Genomic DNA, 25,415 nt, shown 5'->3' on the forward strand with positions numbered 1-25,415 from the left:
AGAGAGAAGTACGGGGCTACATATTTTTATAAGGCACCATCCAAGTATCTATAACATGGGCTCACTCATTTATTCAATTAGTACAAACACGTAAAAATTTTACAATTATTTATCCTCGCTGTTTGTTTTCCATCAAAATGGATGTAAACCAAAGAATTCCAGCTCTTCTTCCATAATCGCTAGCACTTGCCGAGCATTGGAGGTGCAGGACTGAGGTGTTGATCGTTGTATTTTGAAGGTAGTAAACGTATAAACATTGCTGTTGTATTATGACCAAAACTCTCATTTCTTTTCCTGTAGATATACAAGATACCAGGCTCAACATCTTGATATCCATTCAAAGCTAGCTTTCAGATCAAAGACTGCGGCTACGTTTGACTGGATCCATTATGAGAATAATTACCTGAGCCCTAGCAGCCAGCACATTTCCATCGATCCCCTATGAAACTAGGGCCATTTAAAAACATGCCGTGCACTTGTGCGAAAAACTCAAATCTTCCAATTCCCTTTTACCATCGAGAATACGAATTTCCATATGTTCTCCAACTCTCCCTGCCGTAGGTCCGACTATTAGAACTTCTCTCAAATGGAGAGCTATGGAAATCAGGTCTTCTATAACTGTTGCGTCCAGGACTCTGAAAATCTGAAGATTTTCTATAAATGCCGCTTTCCTTGCTTTCAATTTCTACTTTTCTCATCTCCTCCTCAAGATCATATTGTGAGCGCTGTTGCAGGAAAGAAAAAAAAAATGGTCATCTAGATTTAGTAAAATGCATGGTTCAAGTATAACAAATTTGCTACTTCCAACTGGACATGTTACCAACCATCCTGCCATCTAAAAGGACTATCAAACAGTAAAAAAAAAAGCATGACATGTCACTGAAAATGAATGGGTCTTCAATTAATAGTCAAAAGTACGAACCTTAGATTCAACTTAAGAATCATCATCTTACTTGACCACCAAACATGACAAAAGGACAAAAAAACATAAAAAGGACATAAAATAGGAAATCTCGAAGTATAAGGTCACAATTTTAAAAAATGCAGTTGCTGTATCAACATAGGCTAAGAAGTTTTTAAAATGAACATTAAAAAGAAAAAAAAATTAAGGCCAGAATATGTCTCTATGAAAAGCAAATAACATATATTGCAGGAGCTGGTAGAATCAATATGTTGCATAAATAAAATGGTTCGAATCTAAGTGTAATGACACAAAAGTACTCGAGCATCAATCACGTGGACTACTGTTGCATAAGCGACACCCTAGTACCAATATTCTTTTAAAGTAAAACATCAAGTAGCACACATGAAGCGGGAAAAAAACCTTAGCAGGGTCTGAAAGTACTGCATATGCCTCTCCAATCATTTTAAAGAGCCTGTCAGCATCCTTGTGAACCTCCTGAGAGATTTCTTTCCAGAGTTGCCCTTCATCTCCACTCTCACTCCTGGCCAAGAATTGGCCAGCCTAAATCCGCCCAAAAAAGAAAAATCAAAAGAATAGGATGTCAGAGTAAAATGAACAGCAAACAAAGATTAAACGAAAATCGGAGGTATAAAAGTTTAAAACCTTGTCTGGATGATGCTTGAGAGCTGCCTTCCGGTAAGCCTTCTTGATATCAGGACTTGCATCAGATGGTTTAATTCCCCTGGCATTGAGATTTACAATAATCAGTTCTTTGCAGAATTTGCAGCAAAATAGGCATAAACATAAATAAAAAAACTCAACTAGACCTTTATAGAAATTTTACCATCAAACTACCAGTGACATAAAAATAATAACAGAAAAATAATGATATGTTGATAATAATAATTATATAAAACTATCATGAAAACATTAAATAAGTACAAATACAGCTAAGTAATCAACCCCTAAATCTCAATCATAATCAAATAAATTTAAAATAAATGACAACAAAGAATTTCTAAGCTTGCATCTACACCATGTAAATACACTGGCTCTTATATCCATCATTTCTTAGAGCTTAATAATACCAAGGTGTTTCCAAAACTGCCCATAAGTCCCCCGTTTTCTATTTATAACTTTTTCCTTTTTCTGACTATTAAGCTTAATGAGAGATTTCATATTGTAATTTTATCTAATAATATCAGATTCCCTTAACGTAAATCTTAAAACTCTAAATTCGTTGACACCAGTCTATATTTTATCAAATACTAACTCTACTGATTCAGTATGAAAAATCTAGGCTCCTAGAATCACATATGAGCAAGGCGATTACTGAGCTATGAAGGCATTAAGATAATAAGAACTTACAAAATGAGATAAAAATCCAAAGAGATTCCTTTCTTAGCTTCTTCTTCTATCAAAGGCATTCGTCGATGAGCATGCCGTAATTCTTTTACACTGCCATTGGATCTACCTTTTGAGCTACACTCTTTGGCTTTGTCATTAGATTGGTTTTCTAGAATGGATATAAGTCTTTGGAGATCACTAGCTGCCTGTCCATAGTCTCGTATCGTCTCATGTAAGGTAGCTCTTCTAGAAACTGCCTGTGGAGGGCAGAAGCAGTCAGAAACAAGAAAACTGATGGAACTACTTCAAGTTCAGAATAAGTCAGTGCTAAAGAAATCAATTATTTAGAAACTGAAACTATGAATATTGACACAATGGTTTTCATAAACTACAATTACAGGAGCCGAGGATGACCATGTACAAAACAAGGAAACATTTAACAGACTACCTTGATTTCTTGCCAAAATTAGGGAAACCAAACTAATACACTTTGTTCTTTTTAAGAAAACAAAATGGTATAGTTGTCTTGTCTCTTCATTATCAAAGAAATAGAACAATATTTATTACAGCATTGCAGCTCAAACTTATTTAAACCATTCTATGAAGTCCAGGACTTCAGTTGTATGCATTGTAGCTTAAACATTGACATTATCAATCGGAATACATCAAATTTAGCATAAGCTCAAGTAGTCACAGATATAAAATGAAGAAAGAACTGCAATTTTTTTTTTTTTATAAACAAAATGAGTATAATGAGAAAGGTGAACGTCTGAAAGATTTCCAATGAAATTATTAGAGTCTATTGATCTTGTCAAATTTTGATATCTACAACTCAGTAATCAGGAAGAAAAAGGGTGTTCGTGACAAGGCCTGTCATTAAGAGCTGACAAAGACCCTAAAAGAGAAATTCACAGGGTTTGTTCACATCATTAAAGGAAAGAGAACAAGTTAATTATTAGTTTACCACACGTGCTTATGTGGTATCCTGCTTGAAATGCACTTTAATGGCATTACCTTTGCATAATTTCCATCAAGAGCAATGGCAAGACTGCAGTCTGCAATGGCATCAGTAATTTGACCCAAAGCTTGGTGTGCTGCACCACGGTTGCACAAACAGATGGCTGAAAATGGACGAGATCCGAAATTGCTAGATAAAGCAACAGTATAATGTTCCAATGCTTCTGCATATCTTCCTGATCTAAATGCTTCATTGCCTGCATTCTGTTTTAGGAAAGTTGTGAATTTAGTTCATTGTGTTCATTTGAAACTTTCAAGATTAACTCAAATGCTCGAAATTATAGGCATAGCTAACTAAAGTTCCAATCCCATACAATTGGATGAAGTATAAGCTCCTAGACAAAAGAACAAGAGCACTTATGAACAGTATGCCAGTATAAAGAAAAACAGCCTAGTTGTAAATAACAATCATTACAGTAAAAGATGACTATCAACCTCCCACCAACCCACACAAAGAATAGGCTTCAACCAAACAAAGGAATAAATCAGTTGATGAACTATCTCAGCAATTTAAAACACTGCAGTCTGGGACCTCTCTGACTGTAAGCATCTCTTTCCTTCCCTACTTTGGATTCAGGGGAAACTGCGTTCTAATATTATAGCAAAGAAAAAAACCTAGTATCCATGATGTTATTTATTAGATACATATTACCAGTAATTAGAGAACATTGAATAACCAGGAACTTTTTGTTTCTGGAGGGTCCTTTCAGGTAAGTGACCCTAAGATTTATACTTTCCAACTTCCAGAATGAGAACTCTCTATCCTAAAGAAGGTTTGATGTAGAAGTATGCGCTACCAATCTCTCTTTGTAGTTAAAAACCATTCAGGATATGCTAAAATTGCATGCTTCACAACTGACGCAACACACACTATAGATGATACGCTAAGCATGATAGCCTTAGATGGCATCTAGGCAGATGTCAACTAATCCTCCACCGTACTGCAAAGAAATTAAAGCGACAGAGCACTTACCTTGTGGCTTAAAAGTTCGCGTATGGTGACAGCTAACGAAACCGCTAATTCCAATGTCTTACTTGCATACCTACATAGTTAAAATTAGATTCAGCAATTTCCATATCATTAAGAAAAGGACTGCCCTGATTAAACTGGAAAACACAGAAGTTGAATCTGCGCAGAAAACATTGTGTATTACATGTCTTTAGTAGATTCCACTTCATCTAGCTTCTCGAGTAAATCAAGAGCTGCCTCAAGCCTACCCAAATGAAAGTAAGACTTGGATATGAAGAACCACCTCCACAACCTAACACTGTTCAGTGGAGCGAAATTCCTTTCAGCAAAAAACAAACTCTGCTCACACAACTGAACCGCCTCTTCATACCTCCTTAACTGCAAAATGCAACAAAAAATATACAAAATATTTAGACCACAACTTCGGGTACAAGGAAACAAACACTTTATTATTATTTTTTAACTCTCATATAAAGAGGGAAACCACCACTTTGGGGGCTTGAAACCAACATAGTGATAACAGAAAGAGACCAACAGTTAAATGTACAGAAGCACCAACCACCACACTCTAATTGATTCAGTAAACTAACTAAAATAAATGAGTGGAGTAATATGGCAAAAGAGCACAGACCAAACACAAAGCCTCTGCTTTCATTTCAAGCAATGTTTCCGAGTATAAACTGACTGACAAGGCCTCAGAAATTATTTCTAAAGCAGTAAGAGCCGCATCAGTAGTTCTCTGGTCCAGCAGCTTGGCAGAACGATTTGTATACTCGACCACTTTCTGCAAATAAAAAAATCACATATACAGCCGTCACATCATTTTGACAAATTGTTTATTATAAATAACTGGATGCTTGAGAATAATAAGATTCCCTATTGAGAAGAATACTTAAAACATTGATTAAGTGTATATTAAAGCCACATAATTCATGTCAAGCACACTAACTGTTATCCTTTGGCATAAAAAAAATTATACAAATTTATAAATAAACCCAATCCTAGACATGTATTTATAAAAAAACCCAAACACTATTTAAACATAGAAACACACCCAAAATCAACCCCAAAGTCAACAATTGTATATTTTTTGGGTGTGTTTATAAATGGGTTTTGAGTGTGTGTAATGATAGGTTTTGGGTGTGTTTATAAAGTGTTTTGGGTGTTGGGTTTTTTTATAATTTCAGCTCCCATTTTGGGTGTTTTAGTGAAACTCCCTTAAAAATTAATTATGTATATCAATATATTAACTCATCGATATACAGCTCGCATAAACAGCATTAGTAACATTATTACATCCCCATCACAAATATGACAAGAAATAAATGCAGTACCTGAACTTTTTGTAGGCCATCTGCAGAATCTATTACAACTCTTCGATCCAAACACACACCACTTCCTGATTCTGAGCACTTATTGAAGTACTGCCGTGCAATTTCAACTTCACCGAGCAGAAGATGGCAACTAACATAAAAAACAGAAGCATATTTAGATTATACAACACATTAAAATAGCCATGCATTGCAAGAGCAACAACACATACATGATACAGCATAGATATACATGAAACTTTTTCAACAATATAAGCTTTGGACAATATTTATTAAGTGAGGGTAAGCGAGCCACAATCCATTTCCATATGGCTCGGAAAATAATCAAATTACCTCAAAGAAATAAAATAAAATGACAAACAGAATCACCATATCAGTTAAAGAATATTCACCAATGCAACTCGAGTGGGCTGAAAGGCTAACCAAGCTCAACCCGAGATGTGTTTTCTGGTTTTAAACCAGGGAACAACCCACTAAGGTTGCGATGAACTCAACCTCATCTCAATCCGTCAGTAAACTTATTAGCCAGGGTTGCCGAAATGGTGAGGTTGAGTTTAACACAACACGAGTTCATAAAAGCAAATCCAATCGTTGAAAAACATTTGTGTAAACATAAATCAACAAAATCAAGAGTAAAATCATCCAAGACTAGTTACACCAATTCAACATCTGACAAAAGTTCCACAACATTAAATATATCATATAGCTTAAGATACTAGTTGATATGGGGATATAATATATGAATGCTTTAAATATTTTTATTGGGTTGGGTTGGGTATTGAGTTCAAATCAGGTCGAGTCTCAGGTTCTATGTTTGGATATTCTAGGTATTGAATTCGAGTGAACTCTGGTTGAACTCAGGTTATTCAATCCCTAAATTCGAGCTCAACCTAGATTTGATTAGGGTGGCATTTTCCAACCCAAGCTTCACTAAAACTCTCTCTAATCTGCTCATATGGGCTCAAATGGAATATAATAAATTCATAATTTGTAGGCATACAAATGGAATACTCACTTAGCAGCCCTCATTTGAACTTTGAGAAAGTTGGGATCTAATGCAGTAGCCATCACACAGTCCCCTAAAGCTTCCCTTATCCTTCCAAGAACCAATCTTGTTGCAGCACGGTTGCTATAGCATAGCAAAAGAGGCTTAAGGCAGCATCCTGATCGTTCATTAGAAGGTATAGAAATTATTCCCCGTGTGTAAAAATCTTCAGCTTTTGAAAGATCTCCATTTTTATAAGCTTCGTTTCCCCTGACAGAACCAAATCCTTACACGTGTGAGAAACATAAGAATCATCTCCAATGAAACATATATAACAAATAAAAATTGTTGTAAAACATAAAAGATAAAAACTCGTCGTAAAAGTATAATGCAAGGAGCACCTGATCCGCCATTTCTCACAGGTTTCATGAGTAGCAGCACTAGAAGAGATATTCACTTGCTTAAATTGCTCATTTGCTTCAGATTTACCAACTACATCTGCACATAAAGTTTCCTTAGAGTGGAGGGTAAATAGGTCAGAAGATCCAAACTCAACATTCGGACTTGGAGTTATAACAAACGTCTTGTGACCAACTTTCATCCTATTTTTCTTTCTACGCTGTTGGCGCTTTGCCATCATTGAGCTACCTTGAGCAGAAGACGATGCCAAAAATGTGAAGTATTTATCTTTCATATTTTCAAAACCTGAAGCAAAAAATGGTGTTTTACAATCACTTTCTTGTCTCTCTATATTTAAGCCAATGCCAACTCTAGCTTCTTCTGAATCCAAACCGGCACCACTGATACTACTCACATGCTTACTTTTGGAACTAAAGCAGGGAGTTTCAGGTTCAGCTCCAGAACCAGAACCTTTCCACAAAAAATCGTGGAAAAAGATTTTCTCACTATGATACCTCGTATTCTCCTCAATGGGCTGTTTACATATCTGATCACCTCTGTCATCCAACCCACTTCCTGCAGCAACCAAATCTTCACCTTTAGGATCAGCAGGAACTGTTGCATTCGAGGCACAGGGTGCACTATCGTTGACTAGGTGGTTGGAGTCCGTAGATGTCACAGAAGTTTCCCTTGAATGTGGATCAGCAACTCTTGTTTCCTCATAGGGAGAAAAATCCATGGGTGAGTAACATCCAGAAGGGTCTGGGTTTCCTTGGGAACTACTTTCCTTGGGCACATGACCTTGAACTGGCCATTGCTTACTCAGCTTCGACTTTCCCCTTTGTTTCCTTGATCTTTTGTCCCTAAATGACCTACCCTTCACACCAAACTCCGAAGTTTTATTTAATTCAGGAAAAATATTTGCTCTAAGACAGGAAGGATCCAAAAATGACGTTTTCAAGTCCTCAAAGCACACTCCAAAACCATCTGAAGTGCCAGTAGAACTATTTTCATCTTTCTTTCTTACTCCACCCACAGATGCTGCTTCAGAAACACAACCATTGGTTTTGATGCCAGGACCAATTGATGAGGATGAACATGGTGCAGCAGCCACATTTGGGTGTGTATTATTATTAATTGGATAATGAGAAAACTGTCCTGCCTCAACACTCTCATCACTTCCTGCCTGAGATGTTAATTTTTTGGAACCAGAAATTCCTATAGTGGCATCCTCCGTGTTTCTATCACTTCCAAATAAGATATGGTTCTGGTCACTACTTTCATCATTATCTCCATTATTTTTCTCTGAGGCAACATAAGGACCTCCTGAACACTGACCACAAGAATTACTTTCTGAATTGGTCTTGCAATCTCCTAAATTTTCACTACCCAGTTTCATTTCATCTTGACACTTCGTGACCTTGCATTCAATCAAACTGGAACCTTTCTTAGTGCTGCTTCCAAATACAAAAAAGCCCTTATCATGATCTTTATTTGAGATGCAATGCTCCTCAGCATGAAATTTAAAAGGATCAGCTTCCATTTTCTCAAACTCTGTTTCACTCTCTACTTTCATCTTCCCACCAACAACATCAGGAGCCAACTTTTCCAGTTTTCCACTAGAGCTTTTCTTTCCTGAATTCAAGGCATTCAAACTAGAACCAAACACGAAACCCATATCATTGTACTTCTTTTCCTCAGCTTCATTACCAATTTCTGTACTGCCAATACCATCACAACCTGGCGTCCCCTCATTTTCACTGTGTTCTCTGTTTCCTGTATTTGAAGTAGACCCAAAATCATCCGAGCCAGTAGCAAACACAAAGCTTGCAGACTCCCCATTTTCGGCATTCAACTTCGGAGCTGAATCTCTTTGACTAGATCCAAGCCCAGAACCCACATTATACCCTACTTCACTCTCTATTTTCATTTTTCCACTATTATCTGCGCTTGGTTTCTCCACATATCCACCACATACTCTCATTTCTTGATTTGAATCCAACTTCAAATCTGAACTCAAACCACTGCTGTTAGCACTAAACACAAAACCCCGGCTATCACCCTTCTGACATTCTGTTTCAGTCTCTGTTCTTTCATTCCACTTATCCTCAGAAACGATCGCTCTAACATTTTCACAAAATTCTCTCTTTTCCCGACACAAACTAGATCCCAGACCATCCTGCTTTGCACTACACTCATAACAAACACTCTCCAGCTTATCAGACTCTCTTCCATTCCCAGTATTCACCTGCCCCCTCTCATCACAACTCTCTCCCTCCCCATTATGCAAATTATCATTACAACTCGAATTTCTCATTATTTCACTACTCCCTCCCTCCCCACTCTCCAAATTTCTCACTATTCCACCACTCCCTCCCTCCCCATTATCCAAATTCTCATCACCACCAATCTTTCTAGCACCAAACACAAAATCCACACCCCCACAATCACCATTAGAAAAATTAAACCCATTGGAAGAACTAGTACCATCACTTACCAAGCAAAACGGGTTGACCCCCGGCCCACTCTCACCCGACCCAGTTCTTGATCTCGAATGCTGCTTCCTCATCTTCACAAACCTCGGCCGAGACCGACCCGATCGCGACGGCACACTCGGACCGAACTGACACTGACTTCCATTGTCGTTTGAAGCACCGAGGTTAAAGGTGGGAGAGGACGCCACGTCGGGTACAGGGTTAGGGTTTTCAGGAGTAGAGGAGGATTTGGTCGGTATAGAGGTGATCGGAGAGCGAAAATCCACTGCCGCCGGCGACATTCCGACGAAGCCTGAAATAAAATTTAGGGTTTTGGAATTGCTAGGGATTGGTTTCCTGTGAATATATATAAATATATATATTGATAAATGCTTTTGATATTTAGGGTTTTGCTGGGTTTAGAAGTTATAGAGTGAGAGTTGTTTATGTTTGTTGACAAAGAGAAGAAGAGGGTTTTTATTTGGTCGGGGTTTCGCTCTCTCTCTCTTTCTGGCTCTTCTTCTATGCTTCGCAGACTTCATAAGAGTGAAGTTAAAAAGAAAAGAAAAAAGGATGGTAGCCTTCTTGAGGAAGGAATTTAAATTTGGTGACGTGGTCACTTTCCTTTTGGTCCGCGCCTTACTTTTGCTTCTTTCTATTGCTGTTGTGAAACCAATACTAGTAGGGGTGGCATTTTAAACCGAAAAACCGAAAAATCGCAAAAACCAACCGACAATTTACTACAATGAAACCGCATGATCGCGATAAACCGAACCGCATTTGCGGTATTAAGAATCGAACCGCATTTGCGGTTCAGTTCTGATATTTGATTTTCAAAACTTGCGGTTACAAACCGCAAAATATAGCCACACGGATGATGAAGTTGAATTTTATAAGGAAATGGAACATATGACAACTTGTAAGTAATTATTTTATTTATACTAATGTTATTTATGCTTCTTCTTATAATAAAATGTACTACACTATGTTGTTTTATTTGTAAATAACATTAGTACTCAAACAACACAACGGAGTTCTTCAAATCCACTCACCACCAACACTTGAGTTTGTAACTTTAGTTTGTAACATTGGTGCATTGCATTTTCCTTTTAGTTTGTAACTTTAATTAACTTTGAATTGAATTTTTCTTTTTTGTTGTAACTTTAATTCATTTTGCTTTGCATTTTCCTTTTGGTTTATAACTTTAAAGGATTTGGAATTGGAATGCTTGAGAAGTTTAACTTTAATTGAAATGCTTGGAATTGTAACTTTAATTTTCTTAGGTTGTGAATGCTTGAGAAGTTGATGAGATTGTGAATTTATATATGTTTGAGAAATTGAGGTTGTGTATTTATTTATTTAGGTTGTGAATTTATATTTTTGTGAATGCTTGAGAACTCGCGGTTTTAAACCGCAAAACGCGGTCGGTTTGCGGTTTCAAAAATCACCAAACCGCAAATAGTCGGTCGGTTTGCGGTTTGAGTAAAAATTCGCGGTTATCGAACCGCAACCACCTCTAAATACTAGGACCCAAAAAAATATTATACTATTTTCTTTGAACATTCGGAATGTGAGGTGGGCATCTCATCTGAATTATCCATGTACCAACCTTACTGTATTAACAGGTTGGTTTGGTTTGATTAAATAATTAATTTTTAATTCGATCTGTACCAAAATGTTTGATTTTGTTAACGAGTAACAATATCTCTAACTCAACAAAAATACGTATCAATCCAATATTTATAATTATTTAATTTTTTATATGCTAATATATACATGTCAACTTACTAGTGGCCTATTGACTTGTAAGTACAAAACTATGATTGGTATGAATTCAATTGCTCATTTGTCTTGTCCTCATTGCCAAATCCTGAAACACATGAATCTTCTATAATAAACAACATATATTCGTTGATCATGGTTTCAAATTTTCTGAGGTAAACAAAGAAGAAAGCCAAATGCATGATTACACTATAGAAAATGCATGGTTACATTATAAACACAAACAAATGCGTGATCTTGTGCCCTTATTTGTGTTCCATTGTATACGAAAGTTACTTCTGGATTCATATAAAGACATCACATATGGTCCCAGGTAGCTCGCTCGCATTAATAAATTACAACTTTGTATATGATCAATTAACCTGTCTTATCATACCTCTCTCACGACACAACATTCCATGTCCTTGATATGGTAATAGAGTTTTAGACAATATATAGTGTATATGTATGTATTTTTCATAATATATATAGTGTACATGTATGGTAATCATATTTGGGTTGAAGATTATTAGGCCTCTTTTCTTAATATTATGTATTTTTCATGTTCATTTGTAACTTTAAAACTAAGGGAAGGGGGGTATTAAGGGCCAATTTGGCATTGCTATGCTGTGAAAATAATCGTTGTCAAATTTGCTATGAGAGAAAGCAGTTTTGGAGTTTGGTAAATATTTTTTTAAAAGAGTTGTTGGTACAATAATCAGTTTCTAAGTGTTTGGTATTTTTTTTTTTTTTAATGAAAGTGTTGTGAGTTTTGTATAATGACTAAAAAAGGCATTATGTTGAAATGACTTTTCTGTTAAAGTGTTTGATAAAAGGGAAAGCATTTTCACTTTCAATTATATTTGTTTTTGTGTGTATTAAATATGTTTCCATCACACCCTAAAAATTATTTTAATTATAAAATAAATAAAGTATTATGTTGAAAATTAAATATTTGTATCCAAATGCTCTAAACTAATATTTCAAGTTAAATCCAATATATTTCATTAAGGGTTAATGACCTAAATGGTCCCCCAACTATTGCTCCAGTATCATTTTAGTCTATAAACTAAAATTTTCATTTCAAACGTCCTTAAACTTTTTATTTTGTACCAAAATGGTCCATTCGTCAAAGTCTGTGTATTATTCCGTGAAATCGAGGGACGAAATCGTAATTTTAAGTGAGTATCCTCTTGTAAAACGACCAAGCCAACGTAGGAATGCATTCCCTCCCAAAAATCCTTTATGCTCCACCGCCTAGACGACGAGGTTCCAGTCGACTTGCCTTACGACGAAGTTCAGTCGACTTGCCTTTCGACCAATTTAAAACAAAAACTCTAAGCGGCCAATGCTTGCTCCTAACCCCACTGCCTGTACACTCCTCACATACCTATTCCTCCAAATTCACAACTTGGTGGTCGCGCATTCCGGGGCAGGTGAGGTGAAAGTTGCACTTGCAACCACCGTAGCTAACCCCTTGGTCTTGAACCTCACACTTGCCGTAGAAGGAGCTATCGAAGCCGCAAGCTGAGTCGAGAACACCGAAACAGAGAGACCGGTTTTGCTTGGATCCGACAGTTAAGGGAAATTGCTTGGATAAGGGCATACAACGTCATATGAATTATAGAGGGGTGGAGGCAGTGGCGGACCCCATGGCAGCCATGGAAATGGGCTTGAAGGTCCTTGTTTGCTGGTGATGCAACTTTGAGTTCCCACCAGCTGCTCAACAGAAGTCCAGAGGGAGAAAAAGGTTTTTGTTGAGATCTAATGGATCAAAATCTTTGGAATTCAACCTCTTTGTGAGGCCATCAAGTCATTGAGGATCTGTGCTGGGTAAGGAAAGGGGATGGGTTGCATTTTGGGGATGGTCGGGGAAGACTAGATTTGGGTGGGGTGGGTTGTTTTTCTTTTTCTTTATAGCTTTTTGTTATTTTATTTTTGTATTTATATGACTTTTTAAATTAATTTAAATAATTGAGAATTTTTTATATTAATTTTTAAGTCAATCTCAACATTAAAAAAAATTTAGAAAAAAGAAGAAGAAGAAGAAGCCATGTCCCTGGTGAGTGGACTACAGTTGGTGGTGAGATTCAAAATTTTCAATTTTCAAAGTTTTTTCTAAGTTTTATAATTGGTTTCTAATTTTTAATTATTTAGGCAATATTATAATTTATATGGACAATTTTACCAGTCGATTTCACGGAATAATACACAAACTTTGATAGATGGACCATCTTAGTACAAAATAAAAAGTTTACGGACGTTTTAAATGAAAATTTTAGTTGGTGGACCAAAATGATACTAGAGCAATAGTTGGGGGACCATTTAGGTCATTAATCCTTTCATTAAAAATAAATATTCTATCAAAGAAACAAAGAAACAAAAACAGGAACCAAAAAAAAAAAAAGGGATCAACTACAGTAAACCCCAAACCTATAAGGGTGATTACAAACTCATACCCAACCTTTGTTGACCTGTTTGACCAATTACTGAACTTTTTGAATTCTTTCATAAAACACCCTCCATCACTCAGTCCGTTAGGAACCTCATTAAGCGGTGAGGTAGCATTGTCAACGTGGATTTTTTTGATGATGTGGACCAATTTAAAAGGTCACTTTTTGACTTGAGCATTCAAACAAAATAAAAGATCTCTGAGCCCCAAAATCGTTGAATCCCTAATCTCATCACCTCCATTTTTTTTTTCCACTTCATACGAAGATAAAGGTGCCAAAGTTTGTTGTGGTAAGCGAGCTCAAGAGTTCACTTCCTAGACTGATGCGAACCCTAGGAGACGTTTCTTTGAATGTGCGAAGCATGGGGTAAAATATCTGAGTTTTTTCTTTTTGAATTTCTTTCTTCTTTTTTGTTGTTGTTATGGATCTTGGTTAGAAAGTGATGTGAGTTTGATGTAATGTACAGAGAGGACAAGGATGCAACTTCTTTCAGTGGATTGATCTCCGAATGTGTGAAAGTTTAAGGACTGTTATTCTTGGGTTGCTAAGAAAGGTGAAAAAACATGAGGAGTTGCAAAGAAAAGTGGCGACAAGAGGGAGGGTTATGCGGATAGTGCTGCTGGGTTCATGGGTCACAATTTTGGTGCTTTATTGGTGTTGTTTGGTGGGGGCTTGAGAAAGCATGTACCTAACAAAAATGTTAGGCTAGAACTAGAATTTTAGGCTTTATCTTAGTTATTGTTTTGCAAAAGGGTGTTTGTATAATAACATTGTAATGAAATGTAATTTATGTCATGTTTGTAATGAAGTTGTAAACTTGTACATTTTGAAATGAGAGAAGTAGAGTTGATAATGCAAGTGTGAAATGAAGTTGAAAATGTAAACCTTTACATTTTGAAATGAAGTTGTAAACCTTTACATTTTGAAATGAAGTTGTAAACCTTTACATTTAGTAAATTGTTTTAAAATATGCAAGTGTGAAAATGCAAGTGTCAAAGTACCTAAGTTCCAATATGAAAATGCATAACTTCCCATATGTAAATACAACCAAACTCATGTGTCAAAATACATAAGTTGGCATCTCAAAAGGATAACCATTCCCATCTCAAAATATACCAAATCAAAGTTGAAATCTCAAAATATACCAAATCAAAGTTGAAATCTCAAAATATACCAAATCAGAGTTGAACATAACTTTTCCCATATCAAAATGTACCAAATCAAAGTTGAACATAACTCTTCCCATCTCAAAATATACCAATTCATAGTTGAACATAACTCTTCACATCTCAAAATATACCAATTCATAGTTGAATATAGCTCTTTCCATCTCAAAATGCAAGTAAAGTACAGTTCAACATGAGCCAAAAAAAAAAAAAAAAGTAAAGATGTGGCTTCGTTTCACTTTTCCTTGCACAATTATTTCCTTTTTCTTTCCTTAGTTATGGGTTGACTTGATCTTTCTCCACAGTGGTTGGTCTACAAAACAAGAAGATGCAGTTAATGCTAATTCATACTTAGAACCACCACATGTGCAGTTAAATGAATACCGCATTTATTGTTACTAACCTAGATGGGTGCCTCCATTGAATTCTTTGATTTAGAGCTTTTTGTCCTCACTGCAATTTGTTCAACTGAGGGGTTTGATTCATGTATACATCAAACAATTGTATAAGCACAGTTACCATGTTTACCACACAATTGTATACATCAAACAACATACTAGGGTTTAGAGGCTTACATTTGGAGCTTCTCTAATTTTCTTCCTACCCCTTGCAGCTTTTCTTTTTGTCTTCCCGTTGGAGCTAGATGCTTCTCTAGTTTTCTTCGTTTACTTTGGAGGTAGATACCTGTGATGAGTCCTACTGTAGTGACATTCTTCTCCACAGTGGCTACACCTCATAACAATGCCCTATTTTCCAAGCCATTTCTTCCTCCCTTTGTTTATTTTCTCCTCAGCCTCGTTTCTTTGGTCTTCTTAACTATTTATTGTATGAAGGTAGCTTGACAGCTTCATGCTCAGACCTCGCCCACAACTTCATGCTTAAGAGACTTAATTGTGTTGTTGAATAACTCACACAGGTTGTTGATTAGCATGTCATATTTCACAGTTGAGTTATAATGTGATTTAGACCAGTGTTGTAGAGACTTAGACACTAGCCACTCCTAGGCCCTAACATCAAGAGTCTTTAGATGATCAATGCACTTTCGATATTGCTCAACTACAATGGCTCTTGCACAACCCCAGTATATGTCCTTAAGTGCTTTATCCTTGTACAGTTTATGTAGTTGCTGAATAGATGCCTAGCACAAAAACGATGCTTAGCATTAGGTATTATATCTTCAAATGCTCCAGGCAATCCTTTTTATCTATCAGAAATAAATGACCACTCATGTGAGTTAATAATTTCAACATCAGTAGTTAGCAGTTCAAGGAACCAAGTCCAAGAGTCCTTTGTCTCCATCTCCACCATTGTATAAGCAATAACCTAAGTCTCATTGTTTGATTCTAGCCCAATGGCTGTCAATAATTGTCCCTCATAAACTCCCTTCAAGTAACAACCATCTAACCTAATTAGAGGTTTACAACCTTATTTGAACCCCTTTGTACACCCTCCTAAATAGACATAAAGTCTTTGAAATATTGCATCATTGCCACTGAAATCACATTTAATTTTCATAGTGGTTCCCGAATTAGTTTTCTTCACTTCTTCACAATAGTCTCATAACTTGCTATATTGTAAAGCCATAGTCCCCTCTATCAAATGAAGAGCAACTCTTTTGGCTCTATAGCACCTCATGTGTGAAATACCAACAACCCATTCCTTAGCAGCAGCATCTAAAAGTAATTTGGTGGAATTTGAGGATTGGATTGAATCTTATCAGTGAAAGTGTCAGTTATCCATTTGGTGGTGGCTTGTTTATTCTTCCAAACCCTACTACAATTATGGTTGGGGTTATAAATATTCACAACCAAGGTTTTATCCACAAAACTCTCAGCATATACGTATACATGTCATGGGCATGGGTCTTCCTTACAGCAAACCTATATCTCATTCATCTTAAAATACACATCATTCACATGCTTCAACCAGTGTGCTTTACCTGCCTCTCTAAACAAATGACAATCAGAAAGCATCATACCTAACTCAAACTGTGGATCATGGTTGTTTGTCTCAGGATTGTATTATGTGAACCTCTTAGTCGAACCACCTTCTTCCCTATTTGATGCAGCCCACATCTTAGCATTAATATGATCACCTTCTTCCATATTTCCAGTGGCTTAAAATCATTGCAAAAAAAACCCCTCATGTCAAGTTCTTCCTTGTTCAGACCTAATAACATCATTCTTAGTCCTATTTCCATCTTCCTTAGGCCCAGGTCCACCTTCAAGATGACCATTTGCACCTTGATCAGGCTCACCTTGTTCAGGCCCATTTGTATATTCTTCATGCTCATTTGTAGCTTCCTTATGCCCATTTGTAGCTTCAGTTCTGGCTTCACTTGCAAATTCATGTGCAACTTGGCCTTGTGTATTTGTAAATGAAATATCATCCTACCAATCATCTCCAACTAAGATATTTAGATCAATATCATCATTTTCATGCATTACATACCCAGTATCTACCAATCCAGAGTCGCCAGAAGGATAACCATCAGAGGAATCAGACCAATTAGATGGTTATATTACAATTGCCTTTCCTTTCCCAATTCTTCTCCTCTCTTTTACTAATGCCTCCTCATTTCCAGTCATATTTCTAGTCTCAATGCCAGTCTCACAGCCACTTTCAACCCTAGTGTCAACTCCAGTTTTGCTTCCACTTTTTAAGTGTCTCAACTGTAAAATTGGATTGAGATTCTTTACATTTAAGGAAGTCTTCAACGCCACAGTCTAAATGCTCTAGATATATCTCAATCTCCTTACATTATGAAACTAATGCACTCATATCTACTACATCTTCATCATACTGCAGTAAGGTGAGAGAGTTTGAATACCCAAATAACTTATAATGATATAGTATAATCCCTTCCAGATAACCCAATTCCTCAACCATATAACCTATTTCAACCATAGACAATCTGTCCTTATCAACATAATCAAAATATGCAATATCACCTTATCACTAAATCTGCCCCCGTGATACATGGTCACTGTAAACATATCAGGATCACCTGAAAATATCAAAATGTACATACAACTAGACAACATATATACAATAGTATTCATTAGGACCACATAAGTCATTGCATTAACTATACATAGTGGCAAAACACTCATTTCAGTATCAAATGGAACCCAAATCATAAAAGGGAAAAACATAAATGAACAAAGCCAAAAGCAATAGAGCACAACACCGACAAACACAACCCAAAACCAGGCCCTACCATTCGAAACTTACAAATACAACGCACAAATCCAATATCACCAATTGAAACTGACTGTACTCTTGTCTCACTTTTCCTCAAGGTCTGGTACACCAAGCCATCACTGACAACAACTCAAACTTTCAAGATTGGATTCCTTTTACCTCTATGATCCACAAGAATCGAAGGCTTTTGGTAGTGGGAAAAAGAGTTCTTTTTACTGTACTCTGTAAAGAAATCGAAGATTTAGGTTTAATTTGGGGATTTAGGCTTCATCGTCTTTAGGGATGGCAATGCATGCAACTGCATTTGGGCTCGAATCCGATGTGGCAACCTCCAACTTTGAGCCGCCATGATGACCTTTTAAATTGCTCCATGTCATATAAAAAATCATGTCGATAGCACCACCTCATCACTTAATGAGGTTCTGACGGACTTAGTGACGGAGGTTGTTTTATGAAAAGATTCACATAGTTCATGTATTGGTCAAACGGATCAACAAAGGTTGTGTATGAGTTTGTAATAACCACTATAGGTTGGGGAATTTACTGTAGTTGATCTATAAAAAAAACAAACAAACAATAACATCAACAACTATTGAAGTTAAAACCCCATAAATGAAAGAGACAGTGAAGAATGAAATTTATAATTAAAACCCTAGAAATTAAAGAGAAAGAGGGAAGAATGAAATTGAGAAGAAAATATGCCTCTGACCTGAGTCTTGTGGCTTCTCAGGAGTGTGCTTCAATTGATTTAACAAGAAAAGATAATAAGAAGAATAGAAGAGATTCAAGAGAATGAGAACTTTGTTAAAGAGATGGCGTGAAGAAGCAAAGAGATGTGAATGAGAAAACACATGAAGAGAAGAGATTGCGTGAAATAGATTGGGATATTTTCAGAAGTTTGTAAATTTCATTAAAACCAACGCATCTTCGAAACTAATTCCTGCATAATCAGAAAATGAAAGCACCTCATTAACTGTTTTCCCTTGTAGTTTTATCTCACAACAATTTTTAACAATATGTGATTTTCTCATAGTTTACCAAACAAGCTGGGCTTCCCAAATTTTTTTTAAAATCACTTGTTACCCCAAATAAGCAATATCATGCGGGCATTAAGACTATTAGGATTTTTAAAAGAGAGTATCCAAATCTAGTGAGATTCAATCAAGACTTTAAAAAGTAATAAAAAGTCATTTGGTATTCAAAAACTTGCTAATTTCGAAAGATTTTTTTAAATGTGGAAGTGTGTGAGACTTTTTAGTGGGAGCTATAAATACCAAACCCTATCTCAAATTCCACCCTAACCCATTAGACTTTTCACGTAAGATTTTTTATTTTTATTAGTATGTTTTTATTATGGTACTACCGACCTACTGAACCAATCTGAACCGAATGTTAGGTTAACCAATTCGAAGTCTGCCAAAGTCTTTAGTTTGATTAACAGAAGAGCCATCTATAGTTCCGAACCGATCGGCGCTCTCATTGTCATATGGATTTAGGGTTTTATACGATTTGATTCGATTTTGACAAAAAAAACAATATAAAATCAGTTTGGCCCAGTTTGCTCATAAGTTGGTTCATTTTACGATTTTTCGGTTTTGGACAAGAATTTTTAAATTATTTTATATACAAATTTTTTTAATTTTTTATTTAGCTTAAAAATTCACAAATGGCCCAATTTTATGCAAAGGGAGGTTATTAGACCTAGACAGGAGAGGTGATTTGAAGTTGGGCTTGGGGAAAAATTAGTTATGAACTTAGAAATTTAGCATTGGGCTTAAATATTTTATTAAAAAGTTTTAAAAAGGGTAAACTACAGTAAACCCCCAACCTATAGGGTCATTTATGAGTTCATACCCGATTTTGGGGATATTTATGAGTACATACTCAACGCCGCAGAAAACCTACAATTTGCCTCCTTTGTTAGCCCAACTGTTAGTCATCTATTAAATGCTTGACGTGTTAAAAGTGGGACCCAAATTTTTAGATGACGTGGACTTCCACGTGGACCAAAAAAAAAAAATTATGTACATGTTAAAAATAATTTTTAAATCATATTAAAATCATTAAAAAATGAATAAAAAAAGAAAAAAGAAATATCATCTCTCTTCTCCAACCCAGCCAACCACCACCACAACCTTGCCCACCCTTTCCTAGCCCTCTCACCGTCTCTGCCCCACCCATTTTTTCAGTCTCTGCCCACCCCTTCCCAGACCCAACATTCTACTCAAGCAAGCTCACAACAATGGCAGCAGCAACAACCCATCACCATTTCTTCTGCCCTCATATTTGCAAACCCAGATTTGGAACCCAACTTAAAACATCAATTACAACAAACCATCACCATTTCATCTGCTAAATATAACACAATTCACATGAACCCAGCCTTGTCGCAACCCCAGCCACCCTACAATCCACGAACCCAGTGTCGTTGCAACTCATGAACCCCCCTCCACCAAACCGCAATCCACGAGCCCCACCACTTCGCAAACCCGGCCTTACTACAATCCACGAGCCCACCACCCCACAAACCCAGTCTCGTCCCCGACAAACAAGTCCAACAACACATTTTCTCCAAAAGCGTGACCCTGAAGTCTATGATTCTATCACACTTTGCAAGATTCAACCTTTTCATGGTTTTTGAGGAAGACCCATTTGCCAAAAACCCCAATCCACGATCTGTAATCAATGAACAATCTTGCAAACTCAAAACGCTAATCGAATTTGCATCTGTTGGGAACAATGGATTGGGTTGGAGCAAAGGATGGGGGGCAAAGAAAGAGAATGTTGAAGAACAATCAACATGGGATAACAAATCTGGAGATTGGAATGCTCCAAAATCTTTTGACAGAGACCAATCGTCAGGATGAGGTCAAACTAAAGCTTGGCATAGTGATGGAGGAAATCAGGTTTTGGGGAAAACAATCAAATTTGTGGCATGGTGGAGGTGATGGGTTGGGCTGGAACAAGAGAGGTGTTAAGGCTGGGATAGGTGGCCTGAGTAAGGTTGGGTGGTGCTTTGGATGGCTGGGGGCTAGGAGGAGAGGAGATCGGAGAGAGAGAGAGAGAGAATCTGGGTAGGGTTTTTTTGGGTTTTTTTTTTTGGTTGTCTTTTTTAATTTTTAAATTTAAATTTAATTTAATATGTTTAATTTTTTAAAATAATTAAATTTTTTATAATTAATTTTTAGTCCACGTCATAAAAAAAAGGGTCCCACTTTTAACACATCAGCATTTAACAGACTAACGGTTTGGCTAACGGAGGGGCAAATTGTAGGTTTTCCGCGATGTTGAGTATGTACTCGTAAATGTCTCCAAAATCGGGTATGAACTCGTAAATGACCCTAGGTTGGGGGGTTTACTGTAGTTTACCCTTAAAAAAAATACACACCTTGTCTAGTTCAACTCAATATGTTTTTCACTACAAGAATCAGAACCAAAATTGGACCAAATCGATCTAATTTTTGGTGAACTCGGATAATTTTTTAGTCAATTTTAGATTTTTTTTGTCCAATTTAACTTGGTTTTTCAGTTTGAATGCCCACCCTTACATAATATCATAGTATTATATAATTCTCAACTTAGCTGGATTCATATTTGAGATCCAAATATGCATTTTTGCGTTTTGATGTGTTCGGAAAAAGTTTTAGGTGCTTGGGAGATGAAGAGCTTGAGGGGATTATGGACCAATAAACCCCCAATAAGACTACACCACAAATATATATCGTCATTATCATACTGTACATGTAAATGGAACTGAGATCCCCTCAAACCAAGTAAAGACAAATATCAATAGAGCAAAGACTAGTTCTCGGCACTTTCCCAATATCTCTCCCGGAAGTGCCCCACCAATCATTTCCCACCAGCATTGCAGAAATGCAAAATAAAGATTGTCAAGGACTGAAGAACGTGTCTTGCAAGTTAGACGACACGTCGAACTCCTAGTTCTGACTGACGCACCAACCGCAATTTTTCTTTTAAAATCAAAATCAAGCAGACACTCGATAAGTCGATAAACCCTCTCATCTTCTCAGTTTTGGAACAAGAAGAAGGTGGCCCAAAAAACACAGGGCTCCTCTCTCTCTCTCTCTCTCTCTCTCTCTTGAGTTTTTCTCCCATCGGTTCCAGGTACGCAACTCTGTTACTTTTCCTAAAACTGATTGTCACAGACACACATAGACATGAACACAAGAGAAAAAAGAAGAAAAAATATGACCAAAACAGTCACATTATTATTGCCATGACCCATGAAATGAAAGATGTCCATCTCCCATGAAGTCCATAAACCAAAGTTGAATTTTGTTTAGGGTTACATGAACAGATTATTGCCTCCTTTTGGGCATCTTTGTCTAAGCTCTTGAAGAATGTTCCTTTGACTGGGTAGGAGTTCTGTACTGAATGTGGTCTGTTTGTTGTCTGCTTTAAGTTGGCGTGGGCTTGCTGGACTGCTTGCCCATCTCCCTGTTATATTTCTGTTTTTTTTTTCCCAGCAGAACTCTTGTTTCCTATATATAAAAAAATGAAACCACTTTTTTTTTTTTTTTCTTTCTAATTTTCCCTGCTGTAAAAAACATACTAAATCATGCTTTATGGGTATTGATTCTGTCTATTACACTTCTATTATATTCTGTATATCCATGTCTATGTGTGTAATTATTTTCCCTACATCTTCTGATGGTTGACATCAATGTATGCCAGCCGTTAGTAAACTGTTATCTTAGATTACACAACGGTGAACTTATTTGCTTCAAGAGGAATATCCTCTTATGCAATGCCTTCTTGCATAAGAAATTACCTCATTTAATGAGGCTCATTATATTTCCATAGTGTAAATGCATATTGTGCATTAGAATCTTCCAGTAACCAGTCTGTTATTAGGTTTGTTTGGAAGAAAATTCAAAGCGTCTTATAGTGAACTGAGAATTACAAAAGAAGAAGAATTGCAGGATTTGATCCATCATGGAGTCCAAGCAGGATGAAGTTTTCCACGGTACTTGCTTACTTGTCGTATATATGTCAAGCTTTCCTCAAACCTTTTATTTATTTTTCTTGCAAGCATTAAAACTAATTATGGTTAGTTTGTTGAACTTGCAGTGTAATATGACTGATTTCAAAATTAGATTTGTGTACAACTGTGTGCCAACCTTTTTGTTGATGACTCCTGATCTGGATAAAGCTTTTTATAGTGATTGACAAGGAGTTAGGAAAAGATGGATTTCATAATCAAAGAATTTATGTTTAGTAGATAATTAATGTTCCTCTCTAAGATGGTATGCTGGCTTGCGATATATTCTGTCATTTTCACACTTAAGTGTTGTGTATCCCCTTCAGAGGGCCTACTTTGTGCTTACATTATTGCTCAAGCGTTCAAGGATGTATTAGGTAGAAATTGTTTGGTCTATTACAAGTTCAGAGTTGAAATCTTTCTGTATGATAGGACAATCACCAAAGATGATACTCAATTGTTTGCTGAAAAAAGTGAAATTTACTCTTTAAAGGGTCAATGTCATCAAGAAAAAGACACACATTCCATTAAAAGTAAAATTGGCTTCCAACTCATTTGCTTGAAATATAGACTGGCCAATTGCATATTTAATTTTGACGCTTTTGACCCTACTGAGAATTGGAAGTACTCTTGCATTGCATCCTGAAGATGTTCATCTATGGTAAATAAAGCAGAGTATAACAATGAAGTAGTATTAAGTGCACATGTCTGTTTAAGTTGCTAACATCTGTGAAATTCGACAAACTTCTCATATCTGGAGTAACATTAGAGGAACTGAAATGATAGTATGGCTGTCCTAAACTTTTGGTTCTAGTTTAAATAACATCCGTGCAACTAATTACTAAAAAAAATTGAAATAAGGTTATGGCATTATGTAGTAAACCTGAAGTTAAAACATTACTCAAATTTTCATCATCCTTAGATCCGTCCTAGATTCTCAGTCATATCAAGTTGGCTGCGTTGAAGTCTTGTCGTCCATTTTGTTGTTGTTCTATCATATGCATTATTTCCTATTAAATCTAGGTTGAAATCTTTCTTTATTACTTCTTCCATAGTCCATAGTAATTTTGGTTGGCCGTTTTCACTTGAATTAGGCTTTCATTGATTAAAGGTGCATTTGGTGGTCTAAGTTGATCATTTCCATACCACCTAAACTGGTTTCTCTTTCTTATCACTAGTAGATTGTTTCTCTAGTACACTGATTGTTATTAGAGCTACTCTTATCTGCCATGTTATCATTCTCATCTCCGTTCTATGGACGCTTTGCTTTTGCTTTTTCTTTAATGCACAATATTTTGCTCCATATATAAACAGTAGCTTTGCACCGGTAATGGTTGTAAAACTTCTTTTTTAAACTATTTTGTATGCTTATATCATATAGGGTGCCGCCAAGTTGTTTCCATTTTGTCCATACAGTGACAGTTCCAGTTCCCCTTATTACATTGTCATCTGTTTCTCTCATATTTTGACTCACTGATTCTAGTATTGAAAATGATATGTTTAGGCGTTGCTCTACTTCTGAATTGTTACTAAACTGTTATCGTTTTCGTCTTTATTGAATTTCATTCCATATATGGTATTTTAATTCTACTAGTTGTTAAAGAATTTGATTATGAGACATTTCTCCATGTTTAAAGTTTTCCAATAAGTGTCTTTAGAACTGCCCGTCAAAACTATGTCATCAGTAACATATGTTAACCTCACTGCCGGTTATATTATGTTATTGGAAATAGTGTGATTGATATAATTTTTTCCTATTCCACATCTTTATTATGTATCTAGATTTGTGAACATGCTAGTTTATTTGCCAAATTGAGGTTTGAGTTTTTAACCAGATAAGGATGAACAGAAGACAAGAAACAAAGTATCTGCGTCCAATATCTCTAAGGTTGATGGGAAAGATGTGTTGAAACCGTTCTCTAGTTTCCCAGATAATAAAGTGCGAGCTAATGTGACTGATTGGAAACGTGGAGAAAATATTGCACATGATGCATCTTCTGCAGATATAGATGCCTTTGCTGAAGTGAACATGGAGGCATCAATAACAGCTGAGGATGTCATGCGGGCTGGAGGCTTCGGTGCTAGAGATGATATGAGTAGTTTTCTTCCTGTTGCAAGTGACTCGACTGACTTTGAAGCTGCAATACGTGACGCTAGAGGCTATGAAGAACCACAGGGGGATATCTGCAGACCAGGTCTTGGCTGGAAAGCAGCTAGAGAAACAAAATAACTGTGTTGTTGCTACAAGCCACCATATATGTAAGTTTGTTGCACTTAAGATTTTGCTAGTTTTTGCTTGTAGTACTAAAGGATCAATGTATGCAGACTATGGTAACATAAATTTGGCTGTATTTCAATTTCAAGTTTTCATCTTTTTATTTTGTAAATTCTCTGATATTTTC

The 25,415-nt window shown here is 36.4% G+C and overlaps 2 protein-coding genes across 4 annotated transcripts; one reads left to right on the top strand and one right to left on the bottom strand.

The window, feature by feature from the left end:
• Positions 1–9,874, bottom strand: TPR15 (Heat shock protein DnaJ with tetratricopeptide repeat-containing protein). 3 transcript variants are annotated; one of them, XR_016122694.1, is made up of 12 exons: positions 6,956–9,874; positions 6,585–6,824; positions 5,573–5,702; positions 4,870–5,022; positions 4,423–4,616; positions 4,242–4,311; positions 3,266–3,472; positions 2,273–2,508; positions 1,568–1,646; positions 1,325–1,465; positions 404–725; positions 156–294 (listed from the first exon to the last, which is right to left on the bottom strand). XR_016122694.1 is itself a non-coding variant. In XM_089042829.1 (11 exons), the coding sequence occupies exons 1-11, from the start codon at positions 9,727–9,729 to the stop codon at positions 510–512; spliced, it is 4,440 nt and encodes a 1,479-aa protein (XP_088898955.1). In that variant the 5' UTR covers positions 9,730–9,874; the 3' UTR covers positions 1–509. The 3 variants fall into 3 exon arrangements, 1 of the variants encoding a protein (XP_088898955.1); XR_016122695.1 differs by having other exon boundaries at positions 1–725; positions 2,273–2,504; XM_089042829.1 differs by having other exon boundaries at positions 1–725.
• A 12,012-nt stretch (positions 9,875–21,886) lies between these two features.
• On the top strand, positions 21,887–25,400 carry LOC103342438 (uncharacterized). The gene is made up of 3 exons (XM_008246066.3): positions 21,887–22,136; positions 22,887–22,998; positions 24,849–25,400. Exons 2-3 carry the CDS (start codon positions 22,968–22,970, stop codon positions 25,241–25,243), a joined length of 426 nt encoding a protein of 141 aa, XP_008244288.1. The 5' UTR covers positions 21,887–22,136; positions 22,887–22,967; the 3' UTR covers positions 25,244–25,400.
• The last annotated feature ends 15 nt before the right edge of the window (positions 25,401–25,415 follow it).

This window comes from Prunus mume, linkage group LG8, assembly GCF_029339155.1.
Source record: "Prunus mume cultivar Tortuosa linkage group LG8, ASM2933915v1, whole genome shotgun sequence".
In the NCBI taxonomy this organism is placed as follows: Eukaryota; Viridiplantae; Streptophyta; class Magnoliopsida; order Rosales; family Rosaceae; genus Prunus; species Prunus mume.